The sequence below is a fragment of the Microtus ochrogaster genome, chromosome 19 (assembly GCF_000317375.1).
Source record: "Microtus ochrogaster isolate Prairie Vole_2 chromosome 19, MicOch1.0, whole genome shotgun sequence".
Classification (NCBI taxonomy): Eukaryota; Metazoa; Chordata; class Mammalia; order Rodentia; family Cricetidae; genus Microtus; species Microtus ochrogaster.
The window spans coordinates 45,440,210-45,463,743 of record NC_022021.1 but is presented as its reverse complement, the minus strand read 5'-3'; the positions used below and the strand labels follow the sequence as shown (position 1 = coordinate 45,463,743).

At 43.2% G+C, this 23,534-nt stretch overlaps 1 protein-coding gene across 3 annotated transcripts in view; it reads right to left on the bottom strand.

Moving 5' to 3' along the window:
• Ctnnd2 (catenin delta 2) overlaps positions 1-23,534 on the bottom strand; it is a 755,848-nt gene that overhangs the window by 199,910 nt on the left and 532,404 nt on the right. For all 3 annotated transcript variants that reach the window (XM_005356666.3, XM_026783687.1, XM_026783688.1), the window contains one exon: positions 7,248-7,380. In XM_005356666.3, coding sequence (XP_005356723.1) covers positions 7,248-7,380 — 133 coding nt within the window. The remainder of the gene's footprint in view (positions 1-7,247; positions 7,381-23,534) is intronic.

Here is a 23,534-nt window from a genome sequence, read left to right as displayed (position 1 = left end):
GGAGAAGGGGGTGACCAACAAAAATGCAATTACAATAACCCAGAGGAAAACTGAAGGACCCAAGACTAGAAATATCACAGAGCTCAAAGGACATGGGCTGCATGGCTGTCCCTGTCACCAAGCAGCTTCGGAGGTGGCTCTAGGCTCATCCCTGGCTTGCAGAGAACACCATAAACCTGGTGATTTCGTCAAGTCTTTCATCCTGACACTAGGTTGCTAAGTTCTGTGACAATGATGATCTGACTCCTTGATGTCCACCAGCCTCCTGAAAGGGCCTCAGGGCAGTCACACCGTCCCAAGTCTGGCCATGTTTCTACTCAGAACTCCACTCCCACGCCACTGCCCTGTGCCCAACATACCCCTGGCAAAGTAGGCTGCGTGTACCTTAATACCCATATACTCTATTCTCCTCCCTTCTCTGTGGGTCACCTGTGCTCAGGTGGCTGGTGGGCCATCCCCATCTCTGTTTTCTGATGCTTGACTTGTCTTGACTCCACAAAGCTGAGATCCAGAAGGAACACAGCTGACACCTCTTTGCTTCTAACCTCTTCTCTCTCCCATAACCTCGTGAGGGTCCACTTGAGGAATCCTGAAATTTTAGGGCAGTCCTAGATCCCTAGATCCTTGTGCCACCCCTCCATTTGGTCTAGAAACACAAGGCAAGGCACCAGCTAAGATGTGAAATCCTCAGGAAGCTGGACCTCCTATAAACACCAGGGCTCTTCCATCCCTCCATCCCACCTTTCCCCAGTGGGATTTCTGTCCTTTGCTATGTTCTATGAATGTGGTCATGAAGCCACTGTAGAGACTATCTAGAATATAGTTCTATCAAGAATTGGGTCATTTTCAAATTAGGCCTGGTATTAATGAACTCATTTTGTCATGGGTATGATAATTGTTCATGTCTGTATGCCGTGTCCTCTGGGACTGTGAGAAGTACCTATTTGGTGTATCGCATCGGTCACCTAAAAGTGTCAATCTGGTATCTCAGGTTTCTATGACAGCCTGAAGGCAGGCCTCTGAGAAAAACCTCCAAGGCCAGATGAGCCTGACTGACTGAGGGATGCTCTCACTGGTTCAGGCCCAGAAACTGATAGAACACTGACAGGAGAAGGAGGTGGCAATGGCAGGTGGAGGGGCTCCAGGGCAGGTGATGAAGGGATGCATGTGATGGGGGTCAGGGTGCGGGAAGCATGTGATGGGGGTCAGGAGGGAGCACTCCAGGCCTCCTCCCTTTAAATAGAAAAGCCTCTCAATAAGGAGCTCCTGTTGTCTCTACAAGTCTCTATTTCTGCTGCCTTCTCCACATTCCAAAGGGTCATAATTTTTACTTCCTCCCTCATCCATCATGCCTCAGTGGAACCATATTTATCTTCTCTATTTCTAATTCTGCCGCAGCCTGTTAGCAATATGGCCAACCTATTATCTCCTCCGCTGAGGGTAAGTCACGCTTCTTTCCCTTTGAGGTCCCATAACCGGTGCTCCACCTCCTCCATCACCCTTCATGTGTGAAGGACCAGGCTTTCGGAAAATCTTTTAAAAATGTATTGGCCATCGTCGTCACTCATTCTATATTAGCTCTGGCAGCACTGTGCTCACAGTGGACGGCACATCATTTTCCTCCCGTGTCGGCAATGCTGTGATCTTCGCAAGCTTTTCGCTTTCCATAGAGCTAACCATGGACCCAACTGTGGTCCGAAGCACATTTCCAGCCTGTTCCTCCTCCTGCCTCGACTGTAGCTGATGGGATCTGATGTGATCAGGAATAACCTTGGAAACGGGTCCTAGAGTCCTCTCTGTTAATATCCACCTCCTGGATTAACGTCCCCTAGCTGAGAGCAGCAGGCTTTGGGAGACGGACAGGTGAAGAGGGTGTCTACACACACTGGTTTCACATTAAACTACTATAAAGTGTTCCAGGAGACATCTGCTCGTTGCCGCCAGCACAGTGGTGTCCTTGTCACACGGATACAGAGCCCCCAGGCCACTTCAGTCTGGTCGTCTAGGACTCAGAGAACCAAAGCAGTTTCCTGGAGGTCTCGGGGTCACAGAGTCGTACAACAAGCAGAGTTCAAGTGCTGGTTCCAGCACCCTTTTGATAAGAGCATTCTACTTCCTGATGCCTAGCAACCAAGTACAGGCTCTGTGCCAAAGGAAGGAGGGACAACTTCCAGAGAAGGGATCATTCGAAGGCAACTGAGTAAAAAGATAAATAGAGCCTCCCTTGAACACGAGGCAGAAAGAACCAGAAGTGAAATAAGCACAGGAAATACTTCACATGCAGTAGACAGGAACGAATCCCAATCTCTTTAACATCTGAAATGTTTTAAATCCGCCTGAGTAAAACAAAATTATGGAGGAAGGGACATTTATATATAAAGATCCATTTCTGGGTTCCAGTTAAATGAAGACACTTCCATATTTGAAAAGAAATTATTATAAATGATACAAACTGGATATCATGTTACACACGCACACACACAAAGACACACACCTGGGAGTGGTGACAGACATCGATAATCTTTTACAATCTCAGCACTCAGAAGGCTGAGGATGAAAATCAAGGCTAGCCTGGGCTACATGGTGAGCCCTTGCCTGAAAAGAATAAAAAAGAAGTTCCATATGTAGATATAAATAAACCCAGAGCTGCAGGCTAACTCTCAGACCTCCTCCAGCAGCTTTGAGTGGGTGCACTGTAGATAGTATTATTCTGGCAACCTCTGGTTTTCGGATTTTTTTTTTCCTTTTTTAACTTGGGCCACCCATCACTGCATAGTGCAGGCAACTTCCCCAACTGGACTTTAAGTACTTATTCCAAGCACTCTGGAGTTGTACTCTGCTCTCCCATGTGTATGATCCCTGTATGACAATGTGCTAGTTACATATGCTTGCCTGATGGGTGTGTGATGTGGGAGTGATTTCTTATTAATAAAGAAACTGCCTAGGCCCCTTGATAGGCCAACCCTTAGGTGGGAGGAGTAAACAGAACAGAAGGCTGGGAGAAAGAAGCTGAGTCAGTGAGTCGCCATGATTTTCCCACTCCAGACAGACACAGGTTAAGATCTTTCCTGGTAAGCCAGCTCGTGGGCTACAAAGATTAATAGAAATGGGTTAGATTAATATGTAAGAGCTAGCCAATAAGAGCTGGAACTAATGGGGCCAGGCAGTGTTTAAAAGAATACAGTTTCTGTGTAATTATTTCGGGTATAAAGCTAGCCGTGCAGGCGGCCGGGTGCTGGGGACGCAGCTCCGCTGCTCCTAATTCAACAGGTGTGGATTCCTTAACCTACATATCAGTAACATTTGAATCTCTCTTTTAATATAAACCCAGATGTTGAGGCATCTTTCTCTCCACTAGAACTACCTTTCTGGGACATCGACACCATGCTTTAGGAATGGGAATGACAGTATTGGGAAGGGCTGTTTGGGGGTAGGCAACTATAACCTGGATTGCGTTTCTAGTGCAATTTTCCTTATCTTTAAAGGACATAAGGTTAGTAATAGATTCTTATAGCCATGCTAATTTTTCTTATAAGGAGCAATCAGGTCAAGACTCTAAATTAAGTCTTCATTTCTGGTAGATTCAGGCCATCTGTCAAATTTTCCCACATGTGGGGGCTATGGCACACACGGAAAGGAAGCATGGAGCATGTGTTTGACAAGCCTCACACACGACATTGCCTGTCAGAATCCAGACCCTCTTCCCACCCTCTCTGCATCCTCTGCTCTCTTCTAATGTTTCTTGAGCTGCCTTCCTTGTGAGCGTGCCTTAGACTCTGAAGGAGCTGCGTGTGACCCTCGCATCTCACCCCACCTTCGGGTGCTTGCTGGTCTTCAAACCATACACACTGAAATGTGCTACCCTGGACCGGGTCACCAGGTGGACACAAAGTTTACTTTAGTCGCTGGACACTGTCAGGCTGATCTAACTCCTCAGCTTGGCTGCACTGCAGAGAGCTGCATGGATGCTCACATTGAACTCTATTAGCCTATATTAGCTCTGGAGAAAAACGGCAAAGGGCTGGCTTTCATTTGTTGATGTTTAGGAAGTGAGTCCAAGACTTTGTACCCATAAGTTCTGGCATCATTTTGAACAAAACTGATTTTTCCCCCTTCATTACAAGAAAACTGTACAAAGCACCATGATAAGGAATGAGGGAGCTATGATTTATGGCCCTCCGTGTAGAGGAGATTTAATTCTGCCTTCTGCTCAATGGCCTATCCATTGTGTGAGCAGAGTCAATACCAATAATGAAATGTGGACTGAAGGGCTAAATCAGTTCAATGAAATGCAATAGAAAGGCTGGAGGACTGAGTAAATTTGGAAAGGCTAGTGCCTGCCAGATTAGTATTTGGACAACAGGTAATTACAAAAATCAATACCTGTATATGAAAACACGACAGGCAGCCATCCATCACAAAGCGGGAGTAATTGCTAACTGCCTGGACCCTAAGTAAGGACGAGAGGACAAAACACACCCACGCAGAATTTTATCAGACTTTACGCGTTTGTGTGTGCACATGTTCATACACAGATGCCTAACTCCCCATATGATCACAGGAAGTGGGGAGACATGTTCCATGTCATGTTCTCATCTCAGTGTCATCATGGTCTCACTCCTACATGACCCTAGTCTTCCTTGTCACCCCAGTCATCATGGGGAGCCAGAGCTGAGGATGGGGCCACCAGTGGGGAGGAGGAATCCCATTTATAACATTAACTTCCCTTCATGTGCTGGCTGTTAGGGGGACTCCAAACAACGGGAGGTGATACAGGCAGCCCAATGACACTCACAGCAAAAGAAAGAATTATATGTGCAAATGTGTGTGTGTGTGCGCACACACACACACACACACACGCACTCACGTTCACAGTTCCACATACTTACACTCACACTGACATATACAGACACGCACAAAGAACATGCATACTTACATGTACGTGAGCATACACACATGTACACAAAGACAAACTCACACTGGCATATAACATACACATGTGCCTATTGACACATAACACAAGTTCTCACATTCAGACTTGTACATACATCCATAAGTTACAAACCGTAATTTAATAATTGTGGATAAGGTATGTCCACTTACTAATCCATCTACATAAATTAGGTCCTTCAGTCCCACAGAGACATCACCAATACAGTTTCAGCACCACTAGGTTTTCCATACATGTTTCTGCTATTGTATTTTTCTTTCTTTTAAAATTTCTTTACATTAAAACTTAATTACATCATTTCCCTGCTTCCCATTCTTTTACTATTTTAAAGATAAGCAGAGAGGTTCTAGAGGACAATAGCTTCCGTTCCAGACGACAGGCTTGGCTGCTGGCATGGGAAGCACCATCAATCAGATTTGATGGATACGTTGGTTCCCCTTCACTGCACAGCCCCTGTCCCCCACAGGGTACAGAGGGTAACTCTGATATAGCTACAAGTAAGTCCGAGATCTGTTGCCGGGCTGCGTGGCAGCCAGAGGCCTCAAGGCCAGTCCACAGAGCATGTGTGCAGAGCTAGTTAGAGAAGTGAGTTCTGACTGCCTTGGGCTATTGAGGCTGTGCAGCCTGACTGGATGACTTCCTTTTCTCATGTTTGACTTCTGAAAGCTTAAAAGCTGTCACTTTCCTTTTCCTCTTCTGTCCCTCATCCAAACAACATGATAGAAAGCTCACATTTCCCCCTTTGACGTCAGGAGATTCAAACCAGAGGAGGCCCAGTCTGTGGGTAAGAGCCTACTGCCCAACCATTCACAGGGCTGAACCCGGATCCTTTCCAAACTCTCGGAAGCCACATCTGGACTATGTGAGAGCTCTTCCATTCATCCTCGAGAGTCTCGTCATGTGAACTACATGCCTTACTGGGCGTTCTTAGGGTGTGACTCACAGAAACCCAGTCCACACGGGACTGGCATGCTAAGTGCTCCTGCATCAACATTTTGTCAATGACAAAAGAAGAAGCTTTCATGACCTTGGGAGAAACTCAAAAGGTCTCCTCTTAGAAAATTTCCAGTATTTTGTATCCCAATCTGCCCTTCACTGTACATGATGACTGGGCCTGGAGTGTCAAAGCAGGGATCCTAAGATGGTGTCTGGATAATTTTAATGTGACTTAGGTCATCTTAACAGTAGGTCCATTTTCACATTTAAAATTTACCGTTGCTTAGTTAGCATTTAAGGTCAGATAATTCTACACCGTGTGGCTGCCAGGTGCATCACAGGATGCTCTGTGGCATTGCTGGTCTCTGCCCACGGGGTACCAGTTCCATACCCACATCCCCTCCAGTCACGACAGTTCAAAATGTCTCCAGACAGCAAATCACGGCTTTCTGAGAACTACAAAGAAATGTGGGTTTTCTGATGATAGGCATGAACCAACTTCTTAAAGGAAAATCATGCATCCAGACGTAAGCAAGCTAAGATCCAGGATGAAGAGCAATGCCATCCTCATGTCTTCTCCTTCCCCTGTTAAACCTATTTGGACGCTTGCTCAAAGTTGCTTACACGCTATGGAGATGACTCATTACAGTTTATAAAAATCTTTTTAAAAACTTGATTACTCAGCTCCTTGCATGCAAATGCTTGTCCTTTATCTGAAAAAAGAATTTGGGTTAGCTACAGTGACTATGGTAATTTTCTAGAAATAAAACACACTACAATGTAGTACATACCTCAGGGTATTCCAGAAGCATGGAACGTTTTTAACAACCATTTATGTGATGGACACAGACAACAGGCTCTTTAATGGATCACATATATCCATATTATACCCACTGTTGCTTCTGTAAATGGCTCAGAGCATTGGGTTCCATGGCAAAACCTACAGTGCTCATGCTACTAACAAGTTCTCAAAGACAGACAGCCCATCATGAATCCTGACAACGATTTGAGGAGATAACAATTGATGTCTTGCACTTTTTAGTCTTGAGAGACAGATTATTCACAAAGACAAAATTAGGGAAAAAAAGGCAAATCATAGCAGCACGAGGCACTGAAGACTCAGCTTCCCTAGGACAGGCAGGCAGGCCTGGCCTTCTCATCCGCAGGGTCCAAACATAAAAGGTGGATGCACACACACATGTGCAACTGATGACAAGTGCTACGTCTTAGTCTCAAGGATGAATCTACAAGTCAACGGGGTAATTTTCATTTTTCTGCATCTCTGTCTGACACGACTCTGAATATCCCTAAGAACTTATGAACCAAACATCGTTCACCTGATGATGTGAGGAGCACTCACCTCTGCTTTAATTTTATTGTCTCCGAAACAGAGGTGTTGCAAGTAAGCTGCGGCATTGGACTGAACGGAAGGGAACTGATGCTGTAACATCTGTATCACTTCAGGCAGCTCCGGGTCTCTCCATCCAAACTCCCTGTATGAAAGGAAGAAGGAGAGTATGAGGAACAAAGCCCGGTACACACAATGCTCTCCCAACACCCATTCAATGTGCTTAGCAGCCAAGGCAACAATGTCTGGACTGTCTTCCTCATGCACAGACTGATCCAGTGCAGAGAGGACTTCTGAAAAGTCCTCTGAAAAGTCCTTCCGAAAAGACATCTGTATACATTCATACTCCATGAAGATTACATACATGTGACTAAATATCTCAACTAAATAGTTACAGAAGATGAAGAAGAGATAACTTATACCACCCTCCCCCGTTTTTAGTTGGGCTTACATGGATAAAGGACACATTGTTTTAATAAATAATTTCAAAACCTGGCATATAGCATTTTCTTACATCCTCAGATGAGAAGAACAATGGGTACAATCTAATATGCCACAAGACCAAGTGAGCATACTGATACTGCTATTTTACTATTATTATTTTCAAAGCCTTTTACGAGACAAAACGAAACAGAGAGAGTAGACCCTTTCATGATTATTCGAGGTTAGAAGTAGAGTAGCACGATGACTTTGAAAAGGGAAATTATTTATTTGAAGAGCTTTTCGATGCATGCTAGCAAATTTTGTGTCCTGTCTTCTTTTCTGTGTCCTCTTCTTAAGAAGAAGGAAAAAAAAAATCAGTCCAAGAAGCTGATTCTTTATTTACTTGAAGGATATAGGCTCCAAAATATTTACTTCTATACTAAAACTCATTTTTGTGTTGTTCCTAAGAATATTATTCTATGAAGTTTCTCAGTTCTCTCACGTAGACCACGTGGCCAGGGGGTGAACTCTGTGAGTCCTCAGGTAGACCGCATGGCCAATAGGGTGAACTCTGTGGGTCCTCAGGCAAACCGCATGACCAATAGGGTGAACTCTGTGGGTCCTCAGGCAGACCGTATGACCAATACGGTGAACTCTTTGGGTCCTCAGGCAAACCGCATGGCCAATAGGGTGAACTCTGTGGGTTCTATTCTTAGAAATCAGAGAGCTGATTTTTTTTTTTTAAACAGAGAAATAAAAAGCAACCTCTGAGACCAGAGATAAAAACCTGACCTCAGAAGCTGCAATGGGGACTATTAATCTGAAAGGTGGGCTGGAGGAGAAATGGGGTACCTTTGCAGCCCCTCCTTCTCCTGGAGCAGTGACTCAGAAGCATCCGTCCTACTGCTTCAGGTCAAAGCTGTTGCCTGAGCAGAGGAGCTGTGAAAAATGAGGCAGAGAAGGTAGAGACCGGGGTTAAAAGTTTCCTGGCAGATTCTAACCTGTCCTCTTTATCTCTCCTTTATTACAACTGGGAGAACTGTCGAGCAGAGCCTGAAGCACGTTGGTGCTGAAGACAAATGGATAAGAAGGCTCCTGAAGATGGTTAGTTTTTATTGGGGAAGATAAACCACTTGATTTCATGTGGAGGAAGTCTTCAATACAGATGCTGAAAAATTTCCCAAAAGATAGAGAGCACATATTTGCTGAAAATAGTTACACGATGCTGGCACCGAACCCTCCTCGCCTATGAGATCATAGAAGAAAATTACGGGTCAAGAAATGAAAAGCCTGTTTTCCTCTTAATTTAATTTCCCTTTGTTGCATGATTCTAGATCACCTCTGTAATTAAAAAAAAAATCTCACTGTCCTCATAATGCTATTCCAGTAGAATTATATTTTTTATGCAAATGAACCTCAAATCTACAGAGTACCTATAAATTAAACTTGCATGCAAAGTCACGGCATCTCTAAGATGAATGTAGGTAAACGTACACTTTCAGAAGGCAATTAGTAAAGAATGCATTCCACCTTATTTTATAAGCCAGATGGTAATTGCTTTATTAGCCAATGGCTTATAGGGTATACATCAAGAATATCTTTCAAGCAATGCCTCCAGGAAGGAAGTTTTAGGAACCCTGACCATGTGTGTGTACATGGTCACACACACACACACACACACACACACACACACACACACACACACACACTCAGATGTGGCAGAAGAACATTCCAAACTGTTCGTGGACAGGGAAAAGGAAGGTGGCTGCGGCCCCTCACTCCCCATCCACAGCCTCTGTACTCACTTCCCACCTCAATGCTCTCCTAGACATTTCAGGGTGAATTTGACTTCCCTCCTTTGGTTCCGACCCTCCAAAGATCCCAGTGTCTCAGAAGAGAGGCTTGGAGAACCCCCATGACCTTCTATATACTGCTGGCTCTGTGCACCAATACGGTGGAGAGCACTGGCTGAGTGGATGCTCGCTAAGCCCATGTGTCTGAGTGAGATAATGATTCCTACCTTCGTGTACTGGTGGGATGGTTAGCAATAATAGTTACAGCTGGCACCCAGTGTGGGCCCTCTAGAAATGTCAGGCATTCCATATAACTAGACGAAGGAGAGAAGAATGAGAAATAAGAACCATCTATAATTCCTAGAAGGTGAACGCGCAACTCTCATTTGTTACTGGGCTTTACCCTGGCGATGGTAATGGACTGGAGAATATGCAAATGTAACCTTTCCTCCACTAAAGCTTGTCACATAGACCAACAACATTGCCATACACCCTCCCCCATGTATGGGCTGTCTGCATTGCTAAGATGACAAGGCTCAGCACAGACCTAAAGAGCTAGCCGTTTTGAAATTTCTTACTCTGCCATGCTGCCACCTAAATCAAAGAGTTGGTGGGCTGTCACAACACTTCATCACGTTCCCCAAGGAAGAGGACCCGAGGACACCCAGGGTTCTCACAATTCAAATTTCACCTTTAGCAGAGGTTCTTGTCAGAGTGAACACTCTCCCTTCTATTGCAGCATGACCAACTTCACTAAGAAACCTCAACTGTGTGTGTGTTTATTTATGTGGATGTGTGCATGTGCGTGCACACACTCAGGTGTGTATGTGTGTATATGTAAGTGTGCAAGCACACATGTGTGCAAGTGTGTAGAAACAAGAAGTAGATATTAGGGACCTCCTAAATTGTCCTCTTTTTTTTTTTTTTTTGACACAGTCTCTCACTGAAGAATGCTTTGGGTTGGCTGCTTGGCCAATCACTTTACTGCCCATCTCACCCTCGAGCTCTGAGATTACTGGAGCTTGCTGAGGTGACACCTCTCTCTCTCTCTCTCTCTCTCTCTCTCTCTCTCTCTCTCTCTCTCTCTCTTTCTCTCTCTCTAAACTGGAGTACTTGGAATCCAAATTCAGCCCCACATACTTGTAGGGAAGACACTTTACCAACTAGACCATCTTTTAGGCCTATGAGCATTATAAACTTTTGAACTCTAAAAGTTTTAAAACCTGATCCAATTTGAACTTTTAGATCGAAAGCATGAGGTAGGCTGTTTTGTTCTTTATTTCACTTTAACTTGAAGAACTTGGGAGTGTTTCAGAGGTGATGAAATTAGAAAGTAGGCAGAAGGCTTTCATTAATAATAAAAAGGAGATATTTCCATTTTCACTCACCAAAGTGAAGCTATCTGATGATACTCACATAAAAGAATTCATGTTGTCCTCTTTATTCTTGAGTACTATGCAATCCCAAACAAAAACCTGCCAAAAACCTGTTAATTATATTTTTTTTAAAAAATCTTTACTTTAATATAAATAGTACTAGAAATAGGATCATCTAGAAAGGAAGTGAATTGTTTTAATTTGGCAGAACGTGGCTTTCTACAGACTGCACAGTTTTAGTAAAACAGATTCTCTCAGCCGTATCACAAGCATGCATTCTCTCTGTCATGACTCCTCGGCTCAGCCTCATGCCTGGGCGGCCACCTGCTCCACAGAGATGTGCCTAGCTCATGAGGGAAACAGCAACAGGAAATCACTTAATAATGCTACATGTAGTTTAAAATCAACAGATTTCTGCTTCTAGTAAAGACCTAGATATTCCAAAAGACCACGAGGCTGTGAAAGATATCCATTTATTATAATACCTCCATGATGTCAATGACACTTAAAATACTAGCTATATATCCATCAATACTACTGAATGTATTCAACTAAAAAGGTTCAATGAGGAAAAAAAATGGTCACCTTTAGAATGCTTTGTGTGGATATTTTATGTAATATTCATGTATGTATGCATAGTCACATATATATGTGTGTGTGTTTATTTATGTGTTATACACACATCCATATAATACTTAACTATATATCACATGTTTATATATATTTATATAATGCACATACATATATTTTGAAAGGATATTACATAGTAGACTTGAAATACTACGAATAAATCTTGACTACCTAGCCATCCGCTGAATAAGGAGGACAACAGAAATGCTAAAGTGGACAGAGGAAAGCCCGTAAAGCCTTAACCCTCCACAGAAACCTACAGCCAACTAAGAAATACTGAGAGAGGGAGAAATAATCTTCCCCAGGGACTGCTAGCACATCAGATGGTTAGCCAGTACCAAGTGGTCTTCATGGAAAGCATACATACTAGTAGCATTATTTAGAATGAGCAGGTTGTATTTATATATTTAAGAATATATATGTACATAAATCTCTGTATGTATAACAATTAACTAAAAAAGGCCATACATTTGAAAGAGAATAAAGAGGGATATGTGGGAGGGTTTGGGAGGCAGGGAAGGGAAGGGGATAACATAATTATATTATAAACTAAAAAAATAAATAATGTAAAAAATGGATCAAGTAACTACACCTAATCTGTCCGCACTCAGGTGCATTTGATGAACCTGACTTCTGAAGTGTGGAGTTTCTCTTAGAATACACAATGACACATGTACACATCTTAATTATGAGACCATCTCCTGGTGCTCCACTGTGGTCTGTATGTTCCTGGGCATAGAGAGGTGTTTGTTCTATGGCACCTGTCATGGAGTCTTTACAGTGTAAGTCACGAACACAAACATGGGAAGTTTTCAGGTTGTCTGCCTGAGTTTGGCCTCAGTCACTACACTATATAACCTTACCTAATATTGTGTTTACTCTTAAAAATATTTGTAACATGCTTCCCACATACACATTCATATCTCTACTTAAGACAACATCCAGAAGAGAGAGCGCCCTTAAAGAACATCTCAGTAGACTCTAGCCAGATCTGCTGTGAAAGCTGGTCATGCGCCCTCAGCCTCTAACCCTTGCTTTGGATTATTATCAGCAACAGAGGAGGCAGAATTACACAATACTCTATGAATACAATCCAAGGAAGAGGCTAGTACATCCCTTTATGATCTGTGAGTTAGTTTTCGGGTGAATACAGATCATATATGGTAGTATTTAATAAACTAATGTGTTTCTAAACACATTAGTGCTACATCAGTGTATCTAACCAAGATTACCAGATCACACCTGTGGTTGAACAAAGTTGGGCGTTAGTGCTCATAACATGAAGAATCCACTCCACAGAGACGGCGGGGGCATGGCCTTATGCTGGTGCAGAAACAGCTTTTCAGGACTCGGCTGTACTGGTGCCCCGGTAGAGTGGTTTTGTTTTGAACTATCTGAATATATGCAACTGTGCGTGGGGCCCTTAAAGAACCACACGCAGGACAACACTTACCCTGTGACTGGCACTAAAACACCCGTCATTCATGCAGCACAGGGAGGCTTTCAGGCGACAGCCACCTTGCCTGGGGTTGGTGAGCTACAAGAGTGTTCATGCAGCACCATGATCCACCCATGGTGGAAGTTAGGCCTGAGCTGCCAGGGACCGATTTCCACCCTACAGTCTAGGCAATGTTTATCCAGAGAAAAGATCTTGACACTATAGGAAGAAAGGGAAAATGCCGCCTAGAAACTTCCTACTCTAAAGCTGTCAGCCTCTACTCAAGTATTGTTCTGGGGCCTACAGTCATGTCCCAAGCCCTTTGCACATCATAGCAATATTATAACTTTTATGAAAGAAGGGCCCGAAATGGATGAGTTGCACTGTCTCAGGGAAGCCGCGCTGCTTGTACAAAGCTCCTTTCTCCTGGGTATTGTTATATCATGAAATGTTGCAGACAGCGAGTCTGACATTTCCGTGTAACTCCTGAAGTGTGATTCATAGATTACATTATTTTAGTCTGAGATACAAACCCAGTGGTGGTTAGCTGCTTGAATGGCAAAGTAGCAGAAAGGCACCGGCTTAATTCGGTCTGTAGCCACTGCTGCTTCGGACAAAAAAATAACAGCCAAAATGCATCCATGTAAGCTGGGATAAGGGAACCTAAGGAAGGCATGGATTCTTCGGCTATCGATTGCGTCTATGAGCAGAGCATGGCGGTACCCAGGTCAGCGTGCACGCATGATTACTTTTCATCCCTGGCATCAAATGTACAGGAATACCACAGCATTTTATTTGATCCAATCCTTGTGCCTTTTCTTCTAAACCTTCCAAGTTACATCCATACCCAATGTCTGTATTTTTTGAATTATAAAAGTATCAGTATTTGCTATACACAGAATGCACTTTTACCCCTCTGTCTGAATCAGATAAGTGACAATGGGTGTCAGTCGGTGGTAGAGTTCAAGAGGTGTGTGGTGTGTGGCCGTGGGGAACTGTAGAGCATTACCCTAGAGGATTCCACGGCTGGGCAATGAAATGTATATGCAAACTACAATAACAATAATAAATAAGGTTCATTTTAAACATAGTGTCCACCCACCTTATGCTTCTCCTTGTTAATAATTTCCTAGGTCTGGTTTTTATTGGACCAGCATGTACCTAACTCTTACCAGAATTGCTCTGATTAATTTGAAAATTAATTAAACGTTCACAGTGAGTTTAGGGACCACTCTTGGTATTGTCGCAGCAGTCACAATGTAAGACGAGCAGGGGTGACCAGAAAGATAAAGAGACTTCACCGCAGGGAAAGGGAAAATGACAGATAAATAGAGGGTTATCTATCCAAGACATAAATTCATATGTTATGCTTGTTATTTTTCTCACTAATTAAGACCAAAAGCTTTTGTCCATAAGAATGGCCTAGTTTTCAGCTCACTGTATAAGCACTAACCTGAAATCGCGAAGGGTAAGAGCAGTGGCCCTTTAGGGACTTTGGCTTGAGCTAATGGCTGTGCAACCCTGCATTTCTTTAGCAAGGAGTGAGTGACCAAAGAGGGCAGCAAACGTCAGATGCTTTCGACCTGGTGGCACCAAATCAGTGCCTAAATGCGGCCGTTTGGAGAGTTGGGTGGCTCTGTGTTTCATGATGCCCTGGCGATGTGTCTGCCTCCTTCATTTGGTCAGGGTTGATCTAATGTTCCATGAAGCCAAAGGTCTCTGGCGCCAAACAACTCAGACCTTGCAGAGGTCAGATTGTCTCCGTTTCCTGTCCTCTATGGATAGCAACTGATTTATTTTAAAATCATAGAAACCTCTAAAAACCCATGCTGCAAAGTGAGGAAAAACTTCATTAGAGATAAAGAAAGCAAAAATGAGTCGTAGTCAACATTTGAAACTGTACCCAGCTCATATGAGATTTCCTGCATACTTGGCATTGTTATATTTTCTCAAAATATTTAAAATAACCCACTGTCCCTTAGCACTTTCTGTGTGTCCATGAGCAAACTTAGTACTATGGAAAAATTTGGGGACAAGGGTAAGTGAACTGTCCCTATTACAGCTGTTAACTTGAATCAGGGCGAGAAAGTTTAGCATAAGTAATCGTTGGAGGAAGGGGAGATCATTAGCATATGAATGGAAGCCAGTCTATAAAGTCTAATTTTAGAATTTCAATTAAATGACTCACCAGATAAGTCAGTTGAATGTAAATATTTGTTCACTGGGGAAAAATAGACTTCATTCATTTCTAAGAATTTTCGTCTGAATATGTTTTGAAATATGCTATTCATGATGAAGGACATAAATCGTAGCATTTCTTAATGACTATCTAACCAAGGGGTAAGAATATCATTTTAAGGTGTTCTCTGAACACCCCCCCCCCCATCTCCTTTCTCCTCACTCCTCTTTCCTCAGGGTACTGGGCAGCAAGTGTAGGAAAAGCTTAGCAACTGAGGGTCCTGCCTGAGCCCACACCTGCTTCCCAACAATACACCTAGCATCTAGGGCCCCTCACCTACACAGGGTTGCACACCACCCCAAATCATGCAGGAAGCCATTAGTAACTCCCTGCCTCCTTTCAGTCACTTCAGGGAAATATCTAGAAACTAGAGGGAGGGGGCATTCCAGTCTGGACTGCTTTGGGATGCATATGCAGTAAGACAACCTTTGTCCTCGGAGTGAAGTTTTAGGAAAGGAAAAACATTTTTGGTTACATATGACTGGCCATGCATATGATTAAAGTCAGATGTACCAAGGGAAAGAAGATGTGCAATGAAGAAACGCTTCCATGATTCAAACCTGTCAACCAAACCAGAAAACCACCTACTTTAGCGATCAATCCTTTCTCTTGTGACCCATAAAGGAAGCCCCAAACAGTACCTTGCTGCTCCTGGCACTCAACCTCAAGGAGCCAAATGCTCCTTTTGCGGTGTGCACTGTGCCATCTCCTTATCACTGTTTGCTATTTATGTGCACTTCCCTAGTTCTTTTAATCAGAGCCAAGAACCTGGATGCACCCGTCCAGACGGACAGCCCGGGTCACAGGACAGCACAAAGCGTCATGCAACGCTCACGACAAAAGCACCACTTTAGTGGCAGCTATCATTGAAAACACTTCTTTTATTATATACAACATGCTCTTCACAAGAGGAAATTGGTCTTAACATCTTCAATCTTTTATTTGATCTTAAGAACCTTCCTTCCTGCCCATTCCTTGCCCTTTCTCCAGAGTCTTTGTTGGCTGCGATGAACTTAGATTGCAGAAGGAGAGATCATATGAAAGGGCTGAGAGCCACAGAAAGCTAACAAATTCAGTGATGAGCGAGTTCTGCTCTGGGGTCAACGTAACAAGCAATTCATCTTGGATTTGACTGCATGGGGGGTGATAAATGCCAAATAGATACTATTCTCTCTTCCACCTTAGAGATGATTATTACCTAATTATTGGATATATCGTCTGCGAGATGCTGCTCTACTTTCTAGTAAGCATTGACATACCTTCATTCCATATAGAAAGAGGTAACATGTATTAGGCATGTTCTGCACAGCAGGGGACTACACTTGAAGTGATGTGCACCCCATTCCCATCAGATGGTAAGCTAACTCTCTCACGTAGGTGCAGCCACTAGGGTTCAGAGTCATTCAACAGCTCCTCAAGCCCAGAATCAGGGGTTAGTGTGCCTATGGTCGCAGCCAAGCCGCTCACCATCTCATTACACATTCTTTATTATTTTACAAGTCAGGAACAGGAATAAATTTATACCCCTTGGAAATTCCATTAGGATCAGAAAAGAGAAATTACTGGATTTAGTACAGACACCAAAAATACTGCAATTTTAGATCTAGTTCTGTAATTAAGATACATATGTCGGTCCCCCATATGGTGACATTTTATGGTACTGACTTTTATGCTTTCTCGGGAGGCCAGGGTCGGGTGATGGGGCATGGAAAGATGGGTCCTCTCTCCCAAAGTCTGTACAGCTTGCTTGCTTCTCATTCATGACCTGGCCTCAATTCCACAGAGAGCCTACTTTTCCAGACTCCTTCCTAATTTACATTCTTTATTCCTCTGGCATTTGCCAGTCACCTGTCAACCATTTAATAAAGCGCCAAGGTGGTCAAATAAAACAGACTGTCTACATACCCAGTTCACTAGAGAACTGTGCTCCTTGGTAGTTCAGTGTGTGTGTGTGGGGGGGGGGTCCTCTAGGTAAAATACTTTCCCATTATTTGTGTTATTCTACTAATCTTAGTATTTTCACATTTAACATCTTCTAAAATGGATTCCCCCCCAGGGTATTCAGAATCTGCTGGCTGAGAATTAATCCTCACATTTTCTTTAAGCATGATGCAATATAAAACACATAACTTTCTACAGTCTCAATACTCACGTATTTATCTAGTGTAGTGTTACTTTGCCCTAGAACTTTTTATTAAAATCTAGTATGATGATTAGAGAAATAAAGTAAACATTCAGAAAATACTGACTGTCTAGGTAGCAAATATATCAAGCTGAAGCCTTAGCTGGATTGAAAAAGATATGGATAGTCCTTATTTTAATGTACTGTTTAATAAACTTTAGGCATCAATTCGCTAGTCTTCCCCAAAGTGCTGGGACTTGGGGGCTTTGTCTGTTTCTGTTGACAGAGGAAAAGCTTGAACACCAGGGAGCTTGAGAGACTTGCCCAGAGTTGAAAAAGGATCCCATAGTTCATAGGTAGCCATTTGGTCTTCACTGGACTCATCCCCTCTGCTCCAGATACAAAGCCAACCCCGTGGCAGCTAAGGTTATTAAACCTGGTAAAGGTAGCTGCATTGTTCCACACATACAATGAAGTAATTTAATCCCAAGGAAGTAAGAGTCCCTTGCTCCTGTGACACAGAGTGACTGAATGCCACTCAGTTCTCTGCTTCCCATTGCCAAGTGTTTGGACTCCATTTGTTAGGTGTCTGAGGTACAGACTAGGCTCAGAGGCCAGAGGAGAAAAGAGCTTTTGTTCTACTAGGTCAGAGGAGAAAGGTGTACTCCCTAGAGTTCAGAGAACTCTCAGATTCAGTTAGCATCATTAGAGTGAGCGTTTGTTTTTATCTGCTAGGGAAGGTAAAAGGTCTATATTTCTCTGAGTAAGGAGATTCAATTGTAGCTCTTATTTGCACATGAAAGAAAGTACTTGTGGTTGATTAAAACATCATGTTTTAATCACTTTTATAGCCTAAAACATAAACCCTAAAGGATTGAAGCCAGGTCATCAGGCTCGGCAGCAATTGCCTTTACCCAGTGAGCCATCTTGCTGTCCATATATCTACAATTTCTATTCTAAGCATGTCAGTTAAGCAGCTAATGGTACATTTTAAGATGTGTTCTGTCCTCCATCCATCATGCATGTCTCAACTGTAACTTTTTCCTAAATATCCCTTTACCTATTTATGTTTAAGACTTTGAATATTTGAGATTTCAAGTTTATTGTTCATTGTGTAAGTTAATACTTCCTTTGTAGTTAAATCAAAGTGAGACATTTTTGCATTAAGAAGACAAGGGGTGGGGGAATACCAAGTCTTATTTTAAGATAATTGTTTGTGCTTGTGTATTTCAGTGAGGGTTTCTCTGTGAGGGTTCAGTGGGATGGTACCCCTCAATGAGGGCCTCAGAGGTGGCCTTGGAAGCCAAATTTCTCTCTCTCCTTTTCTTGGCCTCTTGTAACACCCCTCGATTTTCTCAAAGGAAGCACAAAAGCTAGAACTCCCTGTCTTAGTTAGGGTTTCTATTGCTGCAAATGACCACAACAACTCTTATAAGGGAGAACATTTATTTGGGGTCGTTGGCTTACAGTTCAGAGTTTCAATTCATTATCATCATGGTGGGATGTGACAGTGTACAGGCAGACATGGTGCTGGTGAAGTAACTGAGACTCCTATAGCTTACAGGAAACAGGAAGTGATCTGAGTGTCATACTGAGCGTAGCTTGAGCACATATGAGACCTCAAAGCCCACCTCCACAGTGACACAGTTCCTCCAACATGACCACACCCACTCCAACAAAGTCACATCTCCTAACAGTGCCACTCCCATTGGGGCTCATTTTCTTTCAAACTACCACACTATACTCCATAGCAGGCTGTGGAACCTAAAAGCCCTTTTTCACCAAAGCAATTGTAATGATGATTACTCTTGACTGTCATCCTGATAGGATCTACAATCACCTAGGAGATCTACCTCTGTGAGCACTTATGAGAGGCGTATCTGAAGAGGGAAGACCAGGAAGACCTTTCCTCACTGTGGTCTCACCCAAGGATATGAGTGGAGCACTGGTATTCATTGCTGCTTCCTGACTGTGGATGCAATGTGCTCAGCTACTTAATGTTGGCACTGCTATGCCTTTACCATCAGGATGTAATATGTGTGTGTGTGTGTGTGTGTGTATGTCCTTAAACTGTGAGCTAACTTACTGTGCTCTTACAATTAGAAAAATAACTAATATCTTAGCTGTAAAATAAAATAACATTCATCTAATTGGGCCCCATCTTTCTGTATGAAAGCTACTGACAAAGAAATTCTCTGTCCCACCTTGTTTGGTAGTAAGTCCTAGGACCCCATTTCAGAAGGAGCCCTGTCTCATACCTATTAGTGCAGAGGACTGAACAGAAAGGACAGAATGAATCTGAACAAGACTTCCTTGGTTTCCCGCTCAGTCTATCATGATCGATTCCCACTTCCTTTGTCCCATCATAAACGCTCATGATTGCCCCTGCTCACCTAATCTGAGTAGGTACGTAGTTTCTTCCTTTGTACCTCTGGTTGACTGAAGCCCCCTGAGTCACACAGAATGATCACCAAGCAACTATTCTTCTTCTGTTATTAACCTGGTCATCGCAACCCATAGCTTGGGCTAGAAAGGGATGGTGCATCCGACTTATACCCAGTTACTGAGACAGCTGCACCCTCCCCCCACCGCTATTTCTAGGCACAGTTCTCAGAGCTTAGACACCATACAACGGCTTCACAAAGAAGCCAACTAGAACTTCAAGCAGGCAGAAGTGTGATACAGGTGCATGTTGGGATCCTAGCACGTTTTCTGTTCATTTAGCAGGTACGAACGTTACAGTTATTTTTTTTTCTTTGCAAAAATAAAAAAAAAAGTACTATCTTAGAATTAAAATTTGGGATACTGTTATATGAAACAAAATTCAACCACATCTGTTTTCTCTTTTCTCGTTGAAATGCAAAACCCGTGACATTGTTATCACTATAAGTGGACATGGCAAAGAGAGGGCAGGATCATCCCAGAGGAACACACAGTTCAAAGGCCCATTACTTCAGTAACTGCTGAATAATTACTGCAAATAAAGGAAAGGTTTGTAGCCGGGTGATGGTGGCGCACGCCTTTAATCCCAGCACTCGGGAGGCAGAGGCAGGCGGATCTCTGTGAGTTCGAGACCAGTCTGGTCTACAGAGCTAGTTCCAGGACAGGCTCCAAAGCCACAGAGAAACCCTGTCTTGAAAAACCAAAAAAAAAAAAAAAAAAAAGAAAGGTTTGTAACTTCTAACACACAATCAAAGAGCTATAAACTCATCTTCCATAATATTCCCAAGGCCTTGGTGCTTTGGAGATTTGAATATTTTCTAAAGAGCTCTCTATTCCAGGCTGGGTCCTCTTCCATTGATCCTGCACACCCTGGCCACTGCAGGCTTCTGAAGATGAGGGCTCCATTACCCCAGTGACCTTTCAGCAGCCCTGACCTGTGCCCTTTCACCCCAGGGCTTTACTTCGGTACAGCTTCTCATTCTACTTCTTCCCTCAGCTACATTGTTTGTCTGTCTGTCCCCTGTGAAAGTCATGAGCCCAGACCCAAACTCTGTGTAACTCTCTAGAGATACTATCTACATTCTGCAACCAAATTTGTCAATGGCCCATCCACTGTCACCGTCAGCTTCTCAGTACCTGTAAAAGGTCTTCACCAATGAAAAACAAATTGATACTATTCTTATCCACATGGTGAGTGATGGGATTAAAATGCCACCTGTGAGTCAGGCTTCCTCTGAGGAAAATGCTGCCTGGTTCTTGACATCATGGAAGCTTGCCTGGCCTCTTCTGCGGCAATGGAAAGGCCATCATAACTCTTACAACACAGAAACCTTAGGCTCACTGTGTAGCCATTGTGGTGTTTTCTCACTGAGGTAGGTAATCCCCCTGGAATGGGGTTCTTGCCAATTTTAACTCCTGCACGTTCTAAGAACTCAACCTCTTTGTTTTCAAAGTCCAGCATATGGCATTTGACAGAGTAAGTGTCTGATGGGCAGATGTAGCTAATTCACGGTAGATAAGAACCATGGGATGACTGACCAGCTGCTCAGCGTTCTCTTATCCTGCCTTTGGGACCCAAAACATCCGCCAAATGCATAATGCCAGTGAGGACTAGCCTGTCCCCAGAAGCAAGGGCTCTTGGCAACTGTGATGAGTGACAGAGTGTAAGACAGGGTTTATTAGACTTATCACTATGTAAGTTTGGACCAGATAGTACATGAATAGAAACAATAGGCTCCCTGATTTGTAACATGCTAAGTAGTCTTCTTGGCTTCTATCAAATAGGAACCTATAGCATATAGTCCCCTTTTACTGTGCCGGATAAAAATGTGTGCAGATATTATGCAATACTTTGTGGGGAGGCTAGGGTGCCATACCTTGTTGAGAAACACAAGCATAAAGTAGGATTTCTGAAGGCCCAGCACGCTCATCACCCCCAGCCACACTATCCAGTCTGTGTTAATTACTTATCTCTTGATCTCTTGATATCTCGGCCAACGGCAGAGCAAATTTTGTGAACTAGAGCTCAGTGAGCTTGGAACTAGAACTGTGTGTGCAGAAGAAAGAGCAGGAAAGATGCACAATAGTGGAAAGATGCACAATAGTGGAAAGATGCACAATAGTGGAAAGATGCACAATAGTGGCCTCTTGTTACCTTTGGTTCCAACAACCTAAGCGAATGACCAGCCGTGGGGCAGAAACAGAACCCGAGGAGGATGGAGGTATAGGGAAATTTCCAGAACTTATCAGTCACCCCAACAGTAGCCTGATGGCTTATGGATCGTTTAAGTCCTCAACAAATACAGTTCAGTGAATGACTGTATGACTATTCTATGCTGTCTCCTTCCAGGGAACTCTGCAGTATGCATACATATTTATGGGGAAGATACCCAAGAGTCCTGAGCATTTTAACACTGTTTCTGCCTTCTTATCACCCAATCGGGCCATCTACAATCGGGACTGAGTTGGTATTGAATTTTCTAATGTCATATTCCTCAGGAAAATAATGCTCCTCAAATGCTATGGCATCTCAATCAAATTTAGAAAGTCAGATCCTTTCAGCACGACATGAATGAAGGCAGCTGTCTAAAGCCAGACTGGCACTTTAGCCTTGATATATTTTCTCTAACAAACCCAGACTTCTGAGAAACAAAAAACCCTTCTTTTAGGGAGCCTGGCAATTCTGCAAATGGGAAAATGTCTTCCACGGGCCAGGAAGACCACAGACATGTGGCTAGAATCAGGGGTACAAAGCAGGCCAGGCTGAAAGCACTTAGCTAGCCCAACCCCACTTTTTCTTTGTTTTCCCCAGAAGCACAGTGACTTCCTTCTGGTAACTTCCAAATCCTTTACAACATTTACTCATCAGCACTGCAATTACTCTCACAAGCATCTGCTTGGTAGAGTTAGCTCCAGCTGAGAGCGAAATGACATCCAGGTTCCACTCAATAGGAAATAATTCATGCCTGGTATCAAAAACCCAGCCAACTCCCATGGCTGGTGAGGTCATGGCCCCTAAAGGAACACTTACTACTGCCAATTTCTAAACAGGTGTCATTCCTAATCATGCTGTAAACACTTCTTCTCTCACAGGTAAGTGCAGCTTCATCCTTCATTAGAGAAGCCTTTTGTGGCAGCTGTGAGGGAAAATGAGATCATGACAGTGGACGCAGCTGGAAAGGTGACCCTAACTAAGAAGGGCAAGAACCATACGTTGTCTCTCACTCGTGAATACCAGCTATACATGTTCATGTGTACATACGTAAACAGATGTAAGCATGGGTAAAGTCTAAAAAACTAGAAAGAGAGCCAAGACAAGGTAGGAACAGTTGATGAGGAAGGACTGGGGTTGGGTAGGAAGACTCATGGGACATGAAAGAAGAGACCTGGGAAGTTTCAGGGCTGAGGATGTGAGGGGAACAGAACCACAAGACATACTGGTTAGGTATGTCATAATGGTATGAGATTATATCCTGGTTAAAAAAAATTAAAGAGAAAAATTAAATTTCAAAAAGTGAAGTTAAATAGAAAAGTTGTATATATGTACAATGTTTTTTTTTCTTTGAACACCTGATTTCTTCCACAATCACTAGCTATGTGGAAGATTTTGCATCTTTCTCCAGCTCTTCAACAACTGTGCCTGCGTATGAATCAGCACGTTCTTTTTATAGAAGGCTGTTTTCTGTGTCAGCTCACAGTCATATCAAGAAGCCTGAATATCAGTGTGGCTCAGCAGGTATTTCCAGATGTGGTCCTGACAGGATGATCTCAGTAATAGAGGCATAACCTGGAGGGGGGGAGGAGGAGGAGGAAGAGGAGGAGGAGGAGGAGGAGGA